Source organism: Astyanax mexicanus, chromosome 17 (assembly GCF_023375975.1).
Source record: "Astyanax mexicanus isolate ESR-SI-001 chromosome 17, AstMex3_surface, whole genome shotgun sequence".
Lineage (NCBI taxonomy): Eukaryota > Metazoa > Chordata > Actinopteri > Characiformes > Acestrorhamphidae > Astyanax > Astyanax mexicanus.
The window spans coordinates 32,643,789-32,658,158 of NC_064424.1; the positions used below are offsets into that span (position 1 = coordinate 32,643,789).

A 14,370-nucleotide genomic window follows, 5' to 3' on the forward strand; every position below is an offset into this window, starting at 1 on the left:
TTCTTCCTTTTATTCTGTCAGATCTCCTATACCTCTTTTTTCTCTGTTTTCCAATACAGTCCCACAAGTTCTCAACAGGGTCTAAATTGGATGATTTGGTGTGTTGCCAACCCATTCCATTACTTGATAAGTGGTACAGCACCCCACACTGTTTTGCTGGCAGATTAAATCATGTTTTTATGGTTATCTACCAAAAGAGGAGAGACTGATCCCTTCAAACACAATCGGTGCAGTTGCTAAGCATCAATGTAGGACATATAAAGATCTGAGCAACTCTTTTTAACTGCCAGTGTAAGTGCAGAGCGCTCAAACCAAGAAATAAATAAGTAAACAGTTCCCACAGCATTCTGCAACTTCGAGTCGTTGCAGATAAATAACACGCTTTGACATAGTGTGCACACTGGCAAAGATACAGCCCAAAGCAACACCCCTATATGGTCTTATCGACAAAGAACTAAGGTGAATACTATTTTGGGAACGGATTTCCATTTTTACTCATACAGAAAACGAAGAAGAAGAGTGTAATATTTTCAGATGCCTTGTGTTTGTTCATTGTTACTGTTAACACAAAGAATAAATAAAAGACAGATGCTGATGCGAGTCCTTAAGTCTCGGAGTCACAGTTCCCGTCATCCAGACTGGTAAGTATGTGCTTTTAAAGTCTGCTCCGTTTGAAAACAAGCTGATGACTGTTGGACAGAAGTGGCGAGTGTTCAAAAATGGAAAAAGCAGAAGTCAGTTTTGACAAATTCGTTGGCAGTTGGAGTCTGCTGTCTTCTGTTGCTTCCTGGAAATATTAGAATGTCTACGCAATATCTTTTACCACAGCGCAAAGCATGGAATTGTAAAACAGAAAACGCACATCAGGTATCAACCATATCAACCATCAACTTATTTGAAAATCTACCTTCCTGCTTAGTTCAATTTGAATCCTAGTCTTGATGTGCTTTCACATCTACCTTGTTTGGTCTGGACTTTTGAAGAAAAAAAAAGAAGAAGTTTAAAGGTGTTACAGACCATAGTCTGGACAAAAGGACCAAAAGAGGTGGTCTAGGTCTTCTAGACCTAGAGTTTTAGGATGTTGGGGGACCAATTACAGGAAGTTTATACTCATTCTGCTGCGCAAAATTTGCACTCAAATGTTGTCAGATTTTGACAATGAGGCAGAATTTTGCACAACAAAGGCAACTTGACAAATTGACAAAATAGCCAGGTCTGATGCACACCCTCCCATAAACCAATCGACGTCAAGTATAGTGAAATGCAGCCCAAAATGATCTACTTAAACTAACTGGACCAAAAATATAAACCTTGGTTAGGACTTTGGTCCAGTCTTTCAGCTGTAACAACCATGAATTGATCTAGTTCATAAAGGTCTTTAAGAAACACTGATTATGAACTTGAGCAGACTATGATTCCAATAAAAATTTACAGGAAGGTACATCTATAAGAGGAGGGTTGGTTACCCCAACATACATCATTTACACAGATATAATACTTGCAATTGTATCCCACACAAGTCTTCAGTGTGACACCTTAATTGCATACAGAAGTTCAGCAGTGTGGCACAGAGACATCGGGTGTGCAGTAGAGAAATACTGGCAGCACAACCAGTCCTCCAGCTCGGCGTTCCTTTCTGGCTCCAACGAGCGTTCAGCAAACTTCATCATCAACAGAGCCCTCTTCACATCCAGCCAGTTCAGAAGGCCATCCTGCCTAGGCTGTTCAGTGCTTCCAGTCCCAATCCCAGACGAGCCCCCGATGACTGATCGGCTCAGCTGCTGCTGCTCCATAAGCTCCTTCCTTGGGCCCCACAGTAGGCTCTGCAGCCCACGTTTGGCCTCCTGGATATGGATACGCTTGATGGGGTCAGGCTGAAGCAGCAAACGGGCGAGGCGCTGGAGCCCAGCCGAATAGATCGAAACAGCAGGAATGGGTGGTAAGTCCTCAGCCTGGTAGTCCTGCTCACGTAGAGCTGGAGTCACCTCGAATGGGTTGGGCTGGTGCAGCAGCTCGTAGATCAGGATGCCAGTCTGGAACTCGTCAAATTTGCGGTACTGCGATGCAGAGACAATCTCAGGTGCCAGGCGGGCGTGGTCCCGAGGGGCAGCGTCTTCAGCACCTGTGCCTCCTCGCTGTTTGGCTTTGGAGAAGTTGCTGATAAGAAGGCGGGGCAGACGCTGCTGCTGGGGGTCTGCAGAAGAGGGCGATTCAGAGGCATGTGGGAGGCGCCTGTGGGGTACTAGCAGAAGATTCTCCAGACAGAGGTCTCGATGGGTTACACCATGGACCTTTAGGTGTTCAAGGCCATTGCATAGCTGCAGGAGCAAGAAGCACACACGCCGCTCGTAAACCTCCGGCTGTGCCCGGTGGAATGATTCCCATTCTTTGACAAAGTCTGCCGCACTCTGTCGGGGCACCTCCCTTGTGATGACCACTACCCGCTCCTGCTCAGGGGGACCACAGTCGTCGCCAGGCAGCATGCTTTGGGGGACACAGGCGATGAAGTGACCGCAGTCCTGCTGCAGGTTGAAGTGCGGGGGGATGTTCTGCTGAACTGACAGACCATATAGATGTGCCTGCTTAGCATCAGTGGTCTGGCCTTTACAGATCTACAGAAAAGAAACAGGGTAAAAAAATATAGGGTTAGACTGGCAGGACTGACTGGGATTCAGACCAGTGGTGTAGACACCAATCTTTATTGTACAACAGTTTAAACAGCCCTAGTTTGTTCTCATCTAATTTTGTTAATTTACTCTACCTATTTGGCAAAAAATTATGTTAATTATGGTGAAATCCAAATGTCATAAGGACTTGCTGGCATACTAAGCAGGAGAGTCTTGCTTAATTTGAAAAGTACATGCTTTCTGAATGGTTTGCAATAATATTCCTTTTTACAGCTCTGATTCAGCACTACTTGTTGCTAAAGGAGGCATTTCGATAATGTTAAACAATTTAATAAATGTATTTTTTCTCACCTTTACAGCGTACATGTTGTTAGCATCTGACGCGCAGGAAGCTGAATAGTATACAGCATCACCTGCCAGGCAGCTGGGTCTGTTGCAGGTCAGTTTAAAGAGTGACCAGTTGCTCTCGTCGAAGCGCATTGGGTCCTTCTGGCTTCGAGTAAAATGCTCCTCGCACTTCAGTGCCAACCGCCGCAGCGACTCTGCATACAGTCCGCCCAGCTTTGAGTAGACACACTCACGACTGTCCATGTTGCTCAGCAGGGTGTGGAGCTGCAGAGTGGAGCCTAGCAGGTTAGCATTGTTGGACGCGCCATGAGTGGCAGTGTGGGATGGTGGCAGCATGCTGAGCTGTGGAGAAGAGCAGGAGGTCACACTTCCCCGGCTGTGACCCCCCAGCCGCCCCTGGCCTTTGGTGGTCTGCCGATTGGCGCTGTCCAGCAAGTCACTGGAGGACAACACAGGCCGTGGCTCCACAGGACTGGACGGTCCAGCACTGTTACTGCAGCTCACGTTGCTCTCTGAGCCACCAAATGGCAGCCGTGGACGAGCCCGGGCCACTGCCCTGATACCGGGGTCGCCTGGGGCAGAAACAGTGCGGTTTACCAGCTTCTTCTCTGGCAGTGGGGGCGGTTGGAGTTGCCGGCCCAGGCTGTTGCTAGGAAATGGGTTGGGACGTGGGGAACTAGGGGAGGATGCTAAGGGGCTGCTAGGGAATGGAGATGGGCAGGAGCGGAGTGTTGAATCCTGAGCACCTAGAGGAGCAGAGGGAAGAGAAAGAGAAGGAATTTTATTGAACAAATAAGAACAAAAATCCTTTTGTTGCATCTAGGAAGATACTTCTGGAAGATCTTTATTGTGCTTTAAATCTGAGGAGGTCAGCATTTCTGGAAATACTCAAACCAGCTTGCCTGTGATGAATAGTTTGACATCAGTTTCTGAGGGATCCTGAGGAATCTTAGTCCATTCCTCGTGTGCAATGGCCTTTAGTTAACTAAGATTTATTCTTATGAACATTGCATGCAGAAACCACCTTCAAATCCTTTCAAATTCCAACAAATCTTACATGTTCTTTGAAGTTCAAGTCTGATAACTGGGATGGGCAATCTAGAATCTTTCAGGACTTCTTCTGAAATCAAGTTTTGATGGATTTAATGAGGTATGCATAGGGTCACTGTCCTATTGAAAATTTTAAAAGACACCCAAGCGCCAGTGAAGTTAAAGCATTTCTCTGTCCAAAGATTTACAAGTTTTGGCTCCCAAATTTATGGATGTTTGGGTGGATTTTCTTTCCTCAAATTTAGCACCTTTATCCATGGATACAGCTCCTTATCTTTGGGAGGTGGTGGGATTAAGATGATGTAAAAAACACCTAACTGAGCCTATTATATTATTTTTGAGTACATTACTAATGTTGTAATGTATATAAATAGATCCACTTATGACTAAGTTCTATCACAAAGTAAACAAACATGCCGCTCCCTTGATGTCATGGAAAATAACACTAACCCACTGGCATTGGGTAACCAGTTAATATCTGAAAATGCTAACAAAAAACAATTAAGTGAGTGAGAGGTAGACAGAGAGAGAGAGTGAGTCAGAGAAGGTGAGACATGTTGTAGAATTTTATTTGATGATACAATATCGGACAGGTGCCAAAACCAAAAGAAAGACAGGCGAGCACAAGCGCTGTTCATTCCTCCTCACTTTAGTCAACTGCAAACCAGACTCGCCTTTATCACTGCTAACGTCAGAGTGTCATCCTCAAACATCTCACAAAACACAGCAGATCTTTATTTATCTCCAACCACAGCCTGTCCATTCATTCATCTTCTGTCTAATCAGATTATCTCTCGCTTTCTTCAGTCAGATTGAAATTCATGTGACTTTTACATTAAGGAGTAAAAAAAAAAAAAAAAAAAGTTGGGTTGTGAATGGAAGAAAAAAATAGAGGAGATGAAGCTTAAATATTTGGGGTTTGCTTAAACTAATTTTATAGGCTTGCGATTAGGGCTGGGTATCGTTTAAAAAATGTTGATACCAAAACTAATAAGATACTTTGAATTCGACACAGATACCCAATCGCTACTTTTTTCAATAAATTTTTTAAAATTAAAAAAAAAAAGCAATAATTTATGTATTTATATAATAATGTATTTATTTAACAGACATAAGTAATCTCATTATCATACTGTCACCAGGAGCCCTTCTTGTGATGCAACCGCTCCATGTTTAAAGAGCATCCGAGGAAAACGAAAACCTCAAAAATAAAGAAACTAAAGAACTAGGCATTGAAAAAAATTGTATCGTTTTTACAGATAGGCCCATTTTGATGTTGAATATGGGTCACATTAAAAAAATTGTGTAAACAACCTAAAATAAACATTCGATTTTGCAACACAATCAGATTTGAACTTGGGATTGTTTCCCTGCTCTCTCTGCACTCTACCTCTTATTTCTGGATCTCCAACCTTTGATCACTTGATTGGAAGCTTACTTGATTAGCCAGCGTGCTACCAGGCTATGCCAGTACACCTTCACACACAACTGGGATGATTTGAACAACTTTACACTTGCCAGTTTTAACGTAGGGTAACTCTGTACTCTCTACTCTTCCACTTTTTTTCTCGTGCCCCTTTTCTGTATCTCTCTCTCTCATTTTCTTTTTTACCTTCCTCTTTCTTTCCTGCTTTCCCTCAAGCCTTTTTGTCTGTTAACACTAAGGGAAATAAAGATGTATACGAATGACAAACAGATAAACTGATAGTGTAGTTATTGATGCAATAACTCAACACACCTCACATTCCTTCCTCTTAAACACACACGCGCTTATTATAATCTGGTTATCAATAACAGTGCCGTGACGTGTGGTGTGTGTTTTAGTGTAAAGGCTGGAGAGGTGGAGCCCTGTGTGAGGAGAGACAGACTGCCTGCCTCCTGTGTGTTACTGTTTAACCCAGAGCAAAGTGTGTGAGTGAGTGTGTGTGTGTGAGCTGAGAGCAGCTAATATTAAAGGGGAACTACACCCACTTTCCAAAATTCTCTGCTTAATTCCTTATTTAAGATAAACTCATTCAGAGTGGGTTGGGTGCAAAACGGTTTGTTATAGAGTAATATACTCACTCGGATTTCCTTACAGTGGTGGTGATTTTTTTCAAATTATGCAGAAATAAAAAAATATCAGTATAGTTCCCCTTTAACCCTGCCATGTTCCCTTTTCTACGGTACAGCGGATACACTAACACTGGACTTCCAGTAAATCAGATCCCCCACTAACCTTCCAAATAAAAAAAGAACAGAGATTTTTTTATAAATGTATAAAAATTATCTGTTAATCAGCCTCTACCATAAAGTAGGGCTGTGTAATGTAACTGTATCTGGCAGTATAATATGAATCAACATACAGAGGTTATAATACTATATATATTATGATAGAAATGATGTTAGTATTATATATAGTGATAAAGTATAGTGAAAAAAACACCCCATTATATACATACAATCTGAGTAAACGTTTTAAACATCTAATTTTTAGTGTCTTATGTTAAAATCTGATTACAGCATATGATTTAAACAGATGTGAGACACATCCAAATACAGTAGCTGACATTACTCTCCAACTACATCTGAAAAATGACATCTAAAATAAACTGACAATTACATGATACTGATATTAGCATCGGTTCACAGCAACATCCAATTATATGATATTATCTGACATTCGTGAGACCTGGCAAGAAAGAGAAAAGTGTGTGTGTATATGTGTATATAAAAGAGGGGGTAGTGGGATAGAGAAGGAGAGGAAGAATATGAGTGAGTCAATGGGGAGAGAGAAAGAGAGAGAGAGAGAAAGAGTGAGATAGAAAAAGAGAGTAAGAAGAGTGTATGTGTGTAAGAGAGAGGGGGAGAATGAAAAAGAGAGTGTGAGAGAGTGAGTGAGAGAGAGAAAGACAGATATAAGAGTGAAAGAGGGGAGAGAGAGATAAAGAGAGGGAAGGAGGGGAAGAGATAGAGAGATAAAGAGAGTGAAAGAGGGGAGAGAGAGAGAGGGAGAGTATGCTTTAATTAAGAGGTGGGGACTAAATTAGTGGCTTCATGGGGAATAAGAACATGGGAATGGCTCCCTGTGATAAACGAGTGGAAAACCCTTATTTCCTCTCATTATCCTTTCTTTATCTCCCTCCCTCCGTTATTATCCCTCCTCTCGTTCTGGGAAACCCTGAATGCTGCAGTTACAGGACGCCGGGAGCCGACCGCAGTCCTTAAACAGGGCCGAGTTCACCCCTCCCTGACCGGCTTAAACTGATCAGTATTTCTGGAGCAGTGCGTGTTGTAAAAAGAATTACGTAAAAAAAAGGAAAGAAACCGCAATGCCATGATGCCACGACACCAATAACACCATTTTACCATATTACTTAAACTCTTCAGTGAACCTACATGTATATTCTGAGGTATTTTATGGAATGTTGATGCCATATTACACATTGCATCCACAGTTTTAATGATCTGCATGATTAAAAACGGTTTCAGGCAGTGGTTCACTACCACTTTTAAATCCATTTTTTTTCTCTGAAGTGTTTCACACCAAACTCACACTGAAGAACTTTGTTTACATTAGTAAGAGAATTATGGCATAGCTAACAATACCAATTGATAACAATGCATTATAATGTATACAGTGTTTGGTTGTCGACTAATCTGATGATAAGATTAATCTGATGATTACTCTGTCATGCCCTCCTTCGCTTTAAAATGATAGAAACAACTGAACATGACATTTAAATGATCTTTAAATAACCATGTTATGGTGGGGACTGCCACTAAGTGCTGCCACTATGATCAGAACATCACGAGTTGGAATCCTGCTCATGTAGCTTGCCATCGGTTACTGGAGCCCTGAAAGAATACAATTGACCTTGCTCTCTCCGGGTGGGTAGATGGCGCTCTCTCCCCTCATTATTCCAAAGGGTGGTGTTGCTCAGCACAAGGCGTCTGTGAGCTGATTTATCGAAACCGGGTCGCTGCGCTTTCCCATGAGCGCGCTGTGATGCTACTCGAGCACGCAATACTACATCAACAGTAGCTTAAAAAAAGGCGGTGGCTGACTTTACATATATTGGAGGAGTATTGTTATTGTCCATTGTGTTTCCATTGTGTTTTTGTGCCCAGGATTTTGGTAGTGCGATGCTGTTACAAATTAACCAATAGTCAACACTGACATTTTCAGTAGACAATTTTTTATAAGAAACATTGTCAATTATGTTGAATAATCATTGCAGCCCTATAAATAAATTTAAGCTTATGTTATAAAAGTTAATGTACAATGCTACTGCTCATACTACAGCTGATTGGACTCAGTCATCTTGGACTCCGAACATGGGGTTGGCAAGGCTTTCCCCACTTTCCTAGTAGGAACTTGTAACTTGAAATTTTGACATCTGAGCTCAAATGGATCGCAGCAATACCATGGAGTGCAATGGATTGAGGGAGACGTGGTCCAGTAGATTGTGGGCCACATAATTCAGTGGCTTGTTAGTGATTTGTTACAGTGTACTGTAGGAGATGCATGAAAGTGGATTGTGGGTAAACTCACCACTGTCGGAGAGTGCCTGCAGGCTGTCTGTTGAGGCTGTGTTGCTGTGAAGTCCTCGCAGGGAGTGCGGAAGAGACTCGATTGATCCCTGCTGGCTGACCCGGTCCAGCTCCATACTGCTTGCACTCAGCTTAGCACACACCCTGCATAAAACACACAAATAGCATTAATAAAAATTATACACTACAGCACCAATCCATTTACACTGTACACAAATACTCAACGTCAATACATATCACCTACGTTTAATTTACCCACACGTGCACACACAGTAAAAAACACAGGAATAGAAACCACACCCCTGCGTTATCTCTATCTTACTCTTTCTGGCCTGAACCAACCTAACACACACCCTAAACACAACCAGGTCAATCAACACCTGCTCTCTCATTCTGTGGCAACAAAGCATTTAAACCATTCATCACATCATTTAATGCACAGTCATATTATACTGTATTTATTCTTGTAGTTAGTGTGTAGTACGTGGAGTGTAACACTTTGAGTAGGCTTAACACTGTGGTGTGGGTTCCAGGTCAGTGATGTAACAATGGATGGTGTTACGGGTGTGAAGTGAGTTACAGATCAGTAGTGTAACAGTGTAGTGTGTTACACACCTAGGGTTTTACAGTGTAGTGAGTTACAGATCAGAATTGTAACAGTGTAGAGTGTCAAGTCAAGTCTAGGGTGTAACAGTGTGGAGTGTGTTACAGGTATGAGGTATAACAGTGTGAAGTGAGCCAGATATCAGAAGTGTAACAATGTAGAGTGTGTTACACATCTAGGGTGTAATGGTGTGGAATGAGCTACAGATCAGTAGTGTAACAGTGTAGAAAATGTTACAAGTCTAGGGTGTAACAGTGTGTAGTGAGCTACAGATCAGTAGTGTAACAGTGTAGAGTGTGTTACAAGTCTGGGGTGTAACAGTGTGGAGTGAGCAACAGATCAAGTGTACAAGTGTAACAGTGTAGTGTTACAAGAAATCACATCCATATTTATTGCATATTCTTTAGCTTTCATGGGACATGACAAAAGTCACGGGGCACAATACTAGTTCCTGTCACATGACTTTTGGCATATCAGAGCATACAGTAGAATTTTTACCAGTTTTTTACATTTTGGACTCGCCCGGGAGACCCCTCTAGTGTCTGACATTCTCTGCGGTCACTTCCGAAACCTTCTTTAACCTTTTGTTAGAAGTATGTTTATTTTTTTGTTTTTCTAATTGTATCATCGATATTGACAGAGCTTAAAAACAATAACCAACGCCACATGTCGTTACATAGAGTGTAATTAGCCTTTAATTGGATAAACTACAGTTTATTTTGAACACAATCACTGTACTGAGTATGAGATAGTATTTGAACATTCCACTACTGATGCATTTTGTCAAAATATAGCAATATGATATTTTTCCCATATCGCCTAGTCCTAGATAGAAAGTTTAGCCTTACTTACCTTAAAATCTGACTCTCCAGATTTTTTTAATCCGTGCTTTTTCATCCGGGATCTGATACAAACACAAGATTTTGTCCTGTTGTCTACGTTTATAAAAGTTAAAGCAATGAGACGCAGCATTTTGAGAGTGACGTAAAGCTAATTCAGCACTCATATCTTTGCTGTTTTAGGGAGTTGTCCTCCTTTCCGTTCACTCCCATCACACACTCCCAGGAGTGTGTCTTCGGACAGTGGCTGTGGAAAGCTCCCTGCAAAGGCCTTGATCTTGTTATCGAAACACCCAACAGTATGTGTGTGTGTGTGTGTGTTTGTGTGAACATGAGCTAACCTGTCTAAACTACAAAAGAGCAGCCGGAGCTTCCTCCTGCATCACTCACACACAACACACACTGCCAATACACTTGCTTTAACTGGGCTTTAAAATATCTCTAATAAAAATACAATTTTAAAAACTATTATATATAAACACACGAAAGTGAAGAGATAAAACACAGACTCATATTAGCACACGCATACTGTGTTGCTAATACCTACTTCACGTGCTAATACCTAATTAACAAATTCTGATTCAGCTTCAACAATGAAATAAAAGTGAAATAACGTAAGAGAAACTTCACAGAGATGCTTTATCGAAAAAAGACCACATGAACTCCAGACTACCTTCAGTAAACACTCGCAGAGTGAGAGTGTGTTTCATGTGTGGGCATGCTGGTGTGCCCCCCGCTCTGTTAGAACCTAAAAACCTCAAACCCGCAGCACGTCTCTCTTAAGCTACCAGAGCACAGGCGGTTTAAAGTGATATGACGATGCTAATGTAGCTAGTTTAGCTAACCAGTAGAGGAAGCCAGGAACTCACCGATTAGCATCATGCTAAATCAACACACTCTTAAACTGTGTGGGAATGCTTCTAAAACAACATTAAAATCAAGTGCTTTTTAAAACACTTCAACAATCTCTTTAAAATAATAAATAACACACACACACACACACATGCACACACATGTGCACACACACACACAAAAGTGCTAATACCTACTTCACAAATTCTGACTCGGCTCAAACAATGAAATAAAGTCAAATAACAGAAGAGAAACTTTACAAAGAACACAGAGATGCTGTATCTGAAAAAGACCACATGAACCCCAGACCACTATCAGTAAACACTGCAGAGTAAGAGTGTGTTCCGTTAGAAACTAAAAACCTCAAACCCGCTGCACATCTCTTTAAAGTTACCAGCACACAGGCAGTTTATAGTGATAGGATGGTGCTAATGTAGCTAGTTTAGCTAACCAGTAGTGGAGGCCAGGAACTCACAGATTAGCATGACTCTAAATCAACACACAAACTGTGTGGAAATGCTTCTAAAACAAGATTAAAATGAAGTTATTTTTTTAAATACTTCAACAATACCTTTAAAAGAATAAATAAAATCCAACACACACACACACACACACACACACACACACGCACACACACACACACACAAACACAGAGAAGTGCTAATACCTACTTCATGAATTCTGAATCAGCTCAAACAATGAAATAAAGTCAAAAAACGGAAAAGAAAGTTCACAGAGAACAGAGAGATGCTTTATCTAAAATAGACTATCAGTAAACATTCACAGCGTGAGAGTGTGTTCTGTTAGAACCTATAAACCTCAAACCCTCATAACCTCTCTCTAAAGCTACCAGAGCACAGGCTGTTTATAGTGATAGGATGATGCTAATGTAGCTAGGTTAGCTAACCAGTAGTGGAAGCCAGAAGCCACTGATTAGCATGGTGCATAGAAATGCTTCTAAACTAATTAAATCAACTTAAGTGCTAATTAATACTCCTTAAAGACCTCAGTTAATGATTAATAATACAATTTACATCAAATACTACCACACATTTACTCACACAAATACTCAGTTTATTTCAGCAAGCAAGGCAGTTTCTTCCAATTCACCTTATTTGTCCACGTCCACTTACTAGAGTTTGTTTTGGTTATTTCATATCGAATTGTTAAGTAGCTAACTATTCCAAAAGGCTATTTAACATTATTACAGGTATTTAGAGTACAGCTAACTAGATTTACAACACAACATAAAATGTTTTTAGAGTAGTTTAGAGCTCCATGTATCTATGTATCTACTACCACCACCACCCAAAGAGGAGGAGCTGTGCCTATGGTTGAAAGTGCTAAAACATACACCAAAACTTCTTTGAAACAGCTCTTAACATTCTGTAGATAAAAAAAACTACACCAAATCATCATTACCAAAAGAAATGGCTCTGTTATGAAGCGGATGCATTTAGTGCTTTGTGTGTCTGTCAGGTAAGATGTTAGCCTAAGAGCTATCCTAAGAGTCTTACATATGATGTTTACTATTAAAGGAGACCAGGGGTAAAATAACTTGGTTGGGACATCCCTAGTATTTGCATTTATATCTAAATTAATCTAAATCTAAAATCTAAAGCTATATGCGTGTACATGTATTTTTATTACTTATTCGACTAGCTCACTGCATACAAAGTAAGGTGGTTTTTGAGATTTAGCCAGAAAGTCAGTGCTTTTTTTTTATAAAGCTCTGTTTTCCCCATCCATATGACAATAATGAAAACAGATTTAACACAAAAAGCTCAGTTTTCAGTGACCAAATATTGCTTATTGTGTGGATGGTAGGCCAAAAAATGTGGACGAGTGTTGTGTTGCACTGTAGCAAGTGCTGGAGTGTACTAGTAATTGTGTAAAACTGCTGGAATTTTTAACAAACAATTGCTTTAAGATTTTTCTCTTTGGCTGTGTGTGTGTGTGTGTGTGTGTGTATGTGTGTAAAGGAATGAATGGATCTTTTTTTCTCTTCATTCCATCTAATCACCAAACTCAATTAGGTTGAGTGACAGCTATTGAGACGCCCATTACAGCAGTTAATGAATCAAATGACCATCAGTCTCTTCATCCCTTTCTTTTCCTCAATCTGGAGTCTTGTCACAGCTTATTCATCTACCATCCCTCTCTTTCTCATATCTGTCTCTCTGTCTGACTTTTTCCATCTTCTCTTATCCTACAGTACTATCTCTTCTTTAAAGTTATGATACCTTGTGCTTAAATTCACTGGCTACTACTACTCTGTGCTTCCATTTTCCTGGCCAGTTTATTAGAAACACCCAACTCCTATTTTGTGCTTCCATCCACTGGCCACATTATTAGAAACACCTACATACCACCTTATGCTTCTATTTACTGGCCTTTTTTTTTTAAGAAACACCAACTACTACTACATTGTGCTTCCACTCACTGACCACTTCATTGGAATCCACATGTGTAGCATCCAAGTAATATTAATTTTAATAATAAATAAATAATAATCATCAATATTGTATATATATATATATAATATTTAGGTAAATATATTTCAGGTCTGTCTGTCTCTCTATTTCTGCTCCTTGTCCAAGGTCAGTTGTCTGACACTGGGCGATGACACGTTTGTCTTCATTTATCCATGCTATCGCCATGGGAACCATAGATCTCCCCTGATTGGACAAGCCAACAGACCGAGTCAGGGTTTACTGGCATTGCTGTGTGTGTGTGTGTCTGTTTGTGTGTATATGTTGTACAGATGGGCTGATCACATACATACAATTGGTTTAGAGAGAGAGAGAGAGAGAGAGAGAGAGAGAGAATGATTGAGAGCATGAGTGAGAGAGATAAAGAGATAAAGAGTGAGAGAAAAAAAGAAAGAGGGTTGGGGGGGGGGGGGGGGGGGGGGCTTGGTTTCTAATCGTCTCTTGCCCTGCATGGCTAAGTTGACCTTGGTAAGTTCTTGGAATTCAACACAGCTCTCTCTCTTTCTCTCTCTCTCTCACACTCTGTTTCTGTTCCTTGGTATGTATTATTTTAAAGTAAATTGTAAATATTCACCCTCTCCTTCTTGCAGCTTTATCAGAAACCCTTCTCCTGTGGTTTTACCTTACTGGTGTACAGCTGGAAACTGTACATCATTAGCTGACTAAAAATGATCTTGTATGTGTTTCTAATAAAGTGTCTAGTGACTGGAATCACAGGGTACTAAGTGGTTGTTTATAATAGTGATCACTGAGTAAAACCACGTGTAGTAAGTGTTTTAAATAAAGGGGCCAATTATTGAAAGCATTAGATAGTAGGTGATTTTTAATAAAGTGCACAGAATAAAACAGCAGTAGAGTGAGTGTATAGTGCATGCTGAACGTGACAGGTCGTAATATTTGGGGCAGTTCTGAGTGAATTATGAGACAGAAATACTGAGGGTCAGTGTTCCAAATTAAGATGTGTTGTGGTTGGTTCCGCTTGACACTGCAGCGTTTCGCTGAAAGCTGATAAATATGAACTAAAG

The 14,370-nt window shown here is 40.7% G+C and overlaps 1 protein-coding gene across 1 annotated transcript in view; it reads right to left on the reverse strand.

Annotated features, from left to right (window-relative positions):
• LOC103037947 (inactive tyrosine-protein kinase PRAG1) overlaps positions 1-14,370 on the reverse strand; it is a 38,967-nt gene continuing 24,597 nt past the window's right edge. The window contains exons 4-6 of the mRNA XM_007230609.4: positions 8,560-8,702; positions 2,979-3,721; positions 1-2,612 (exon numbers count right to left, since the gene is read on the reverse strand). Coding sequence (XP_007230671.3) covers positions 1,524-2,612; positions 2,979-3,721; positions 8,560-8,702 — 1,975 coding nt within the window. The 3' untranslated portion in view covers positions 1-1,523. The remainder of the gene's footprint in view (positions 2,613-2,978; positions 3,722-8,559; positions 8,703-14,370) is intronic.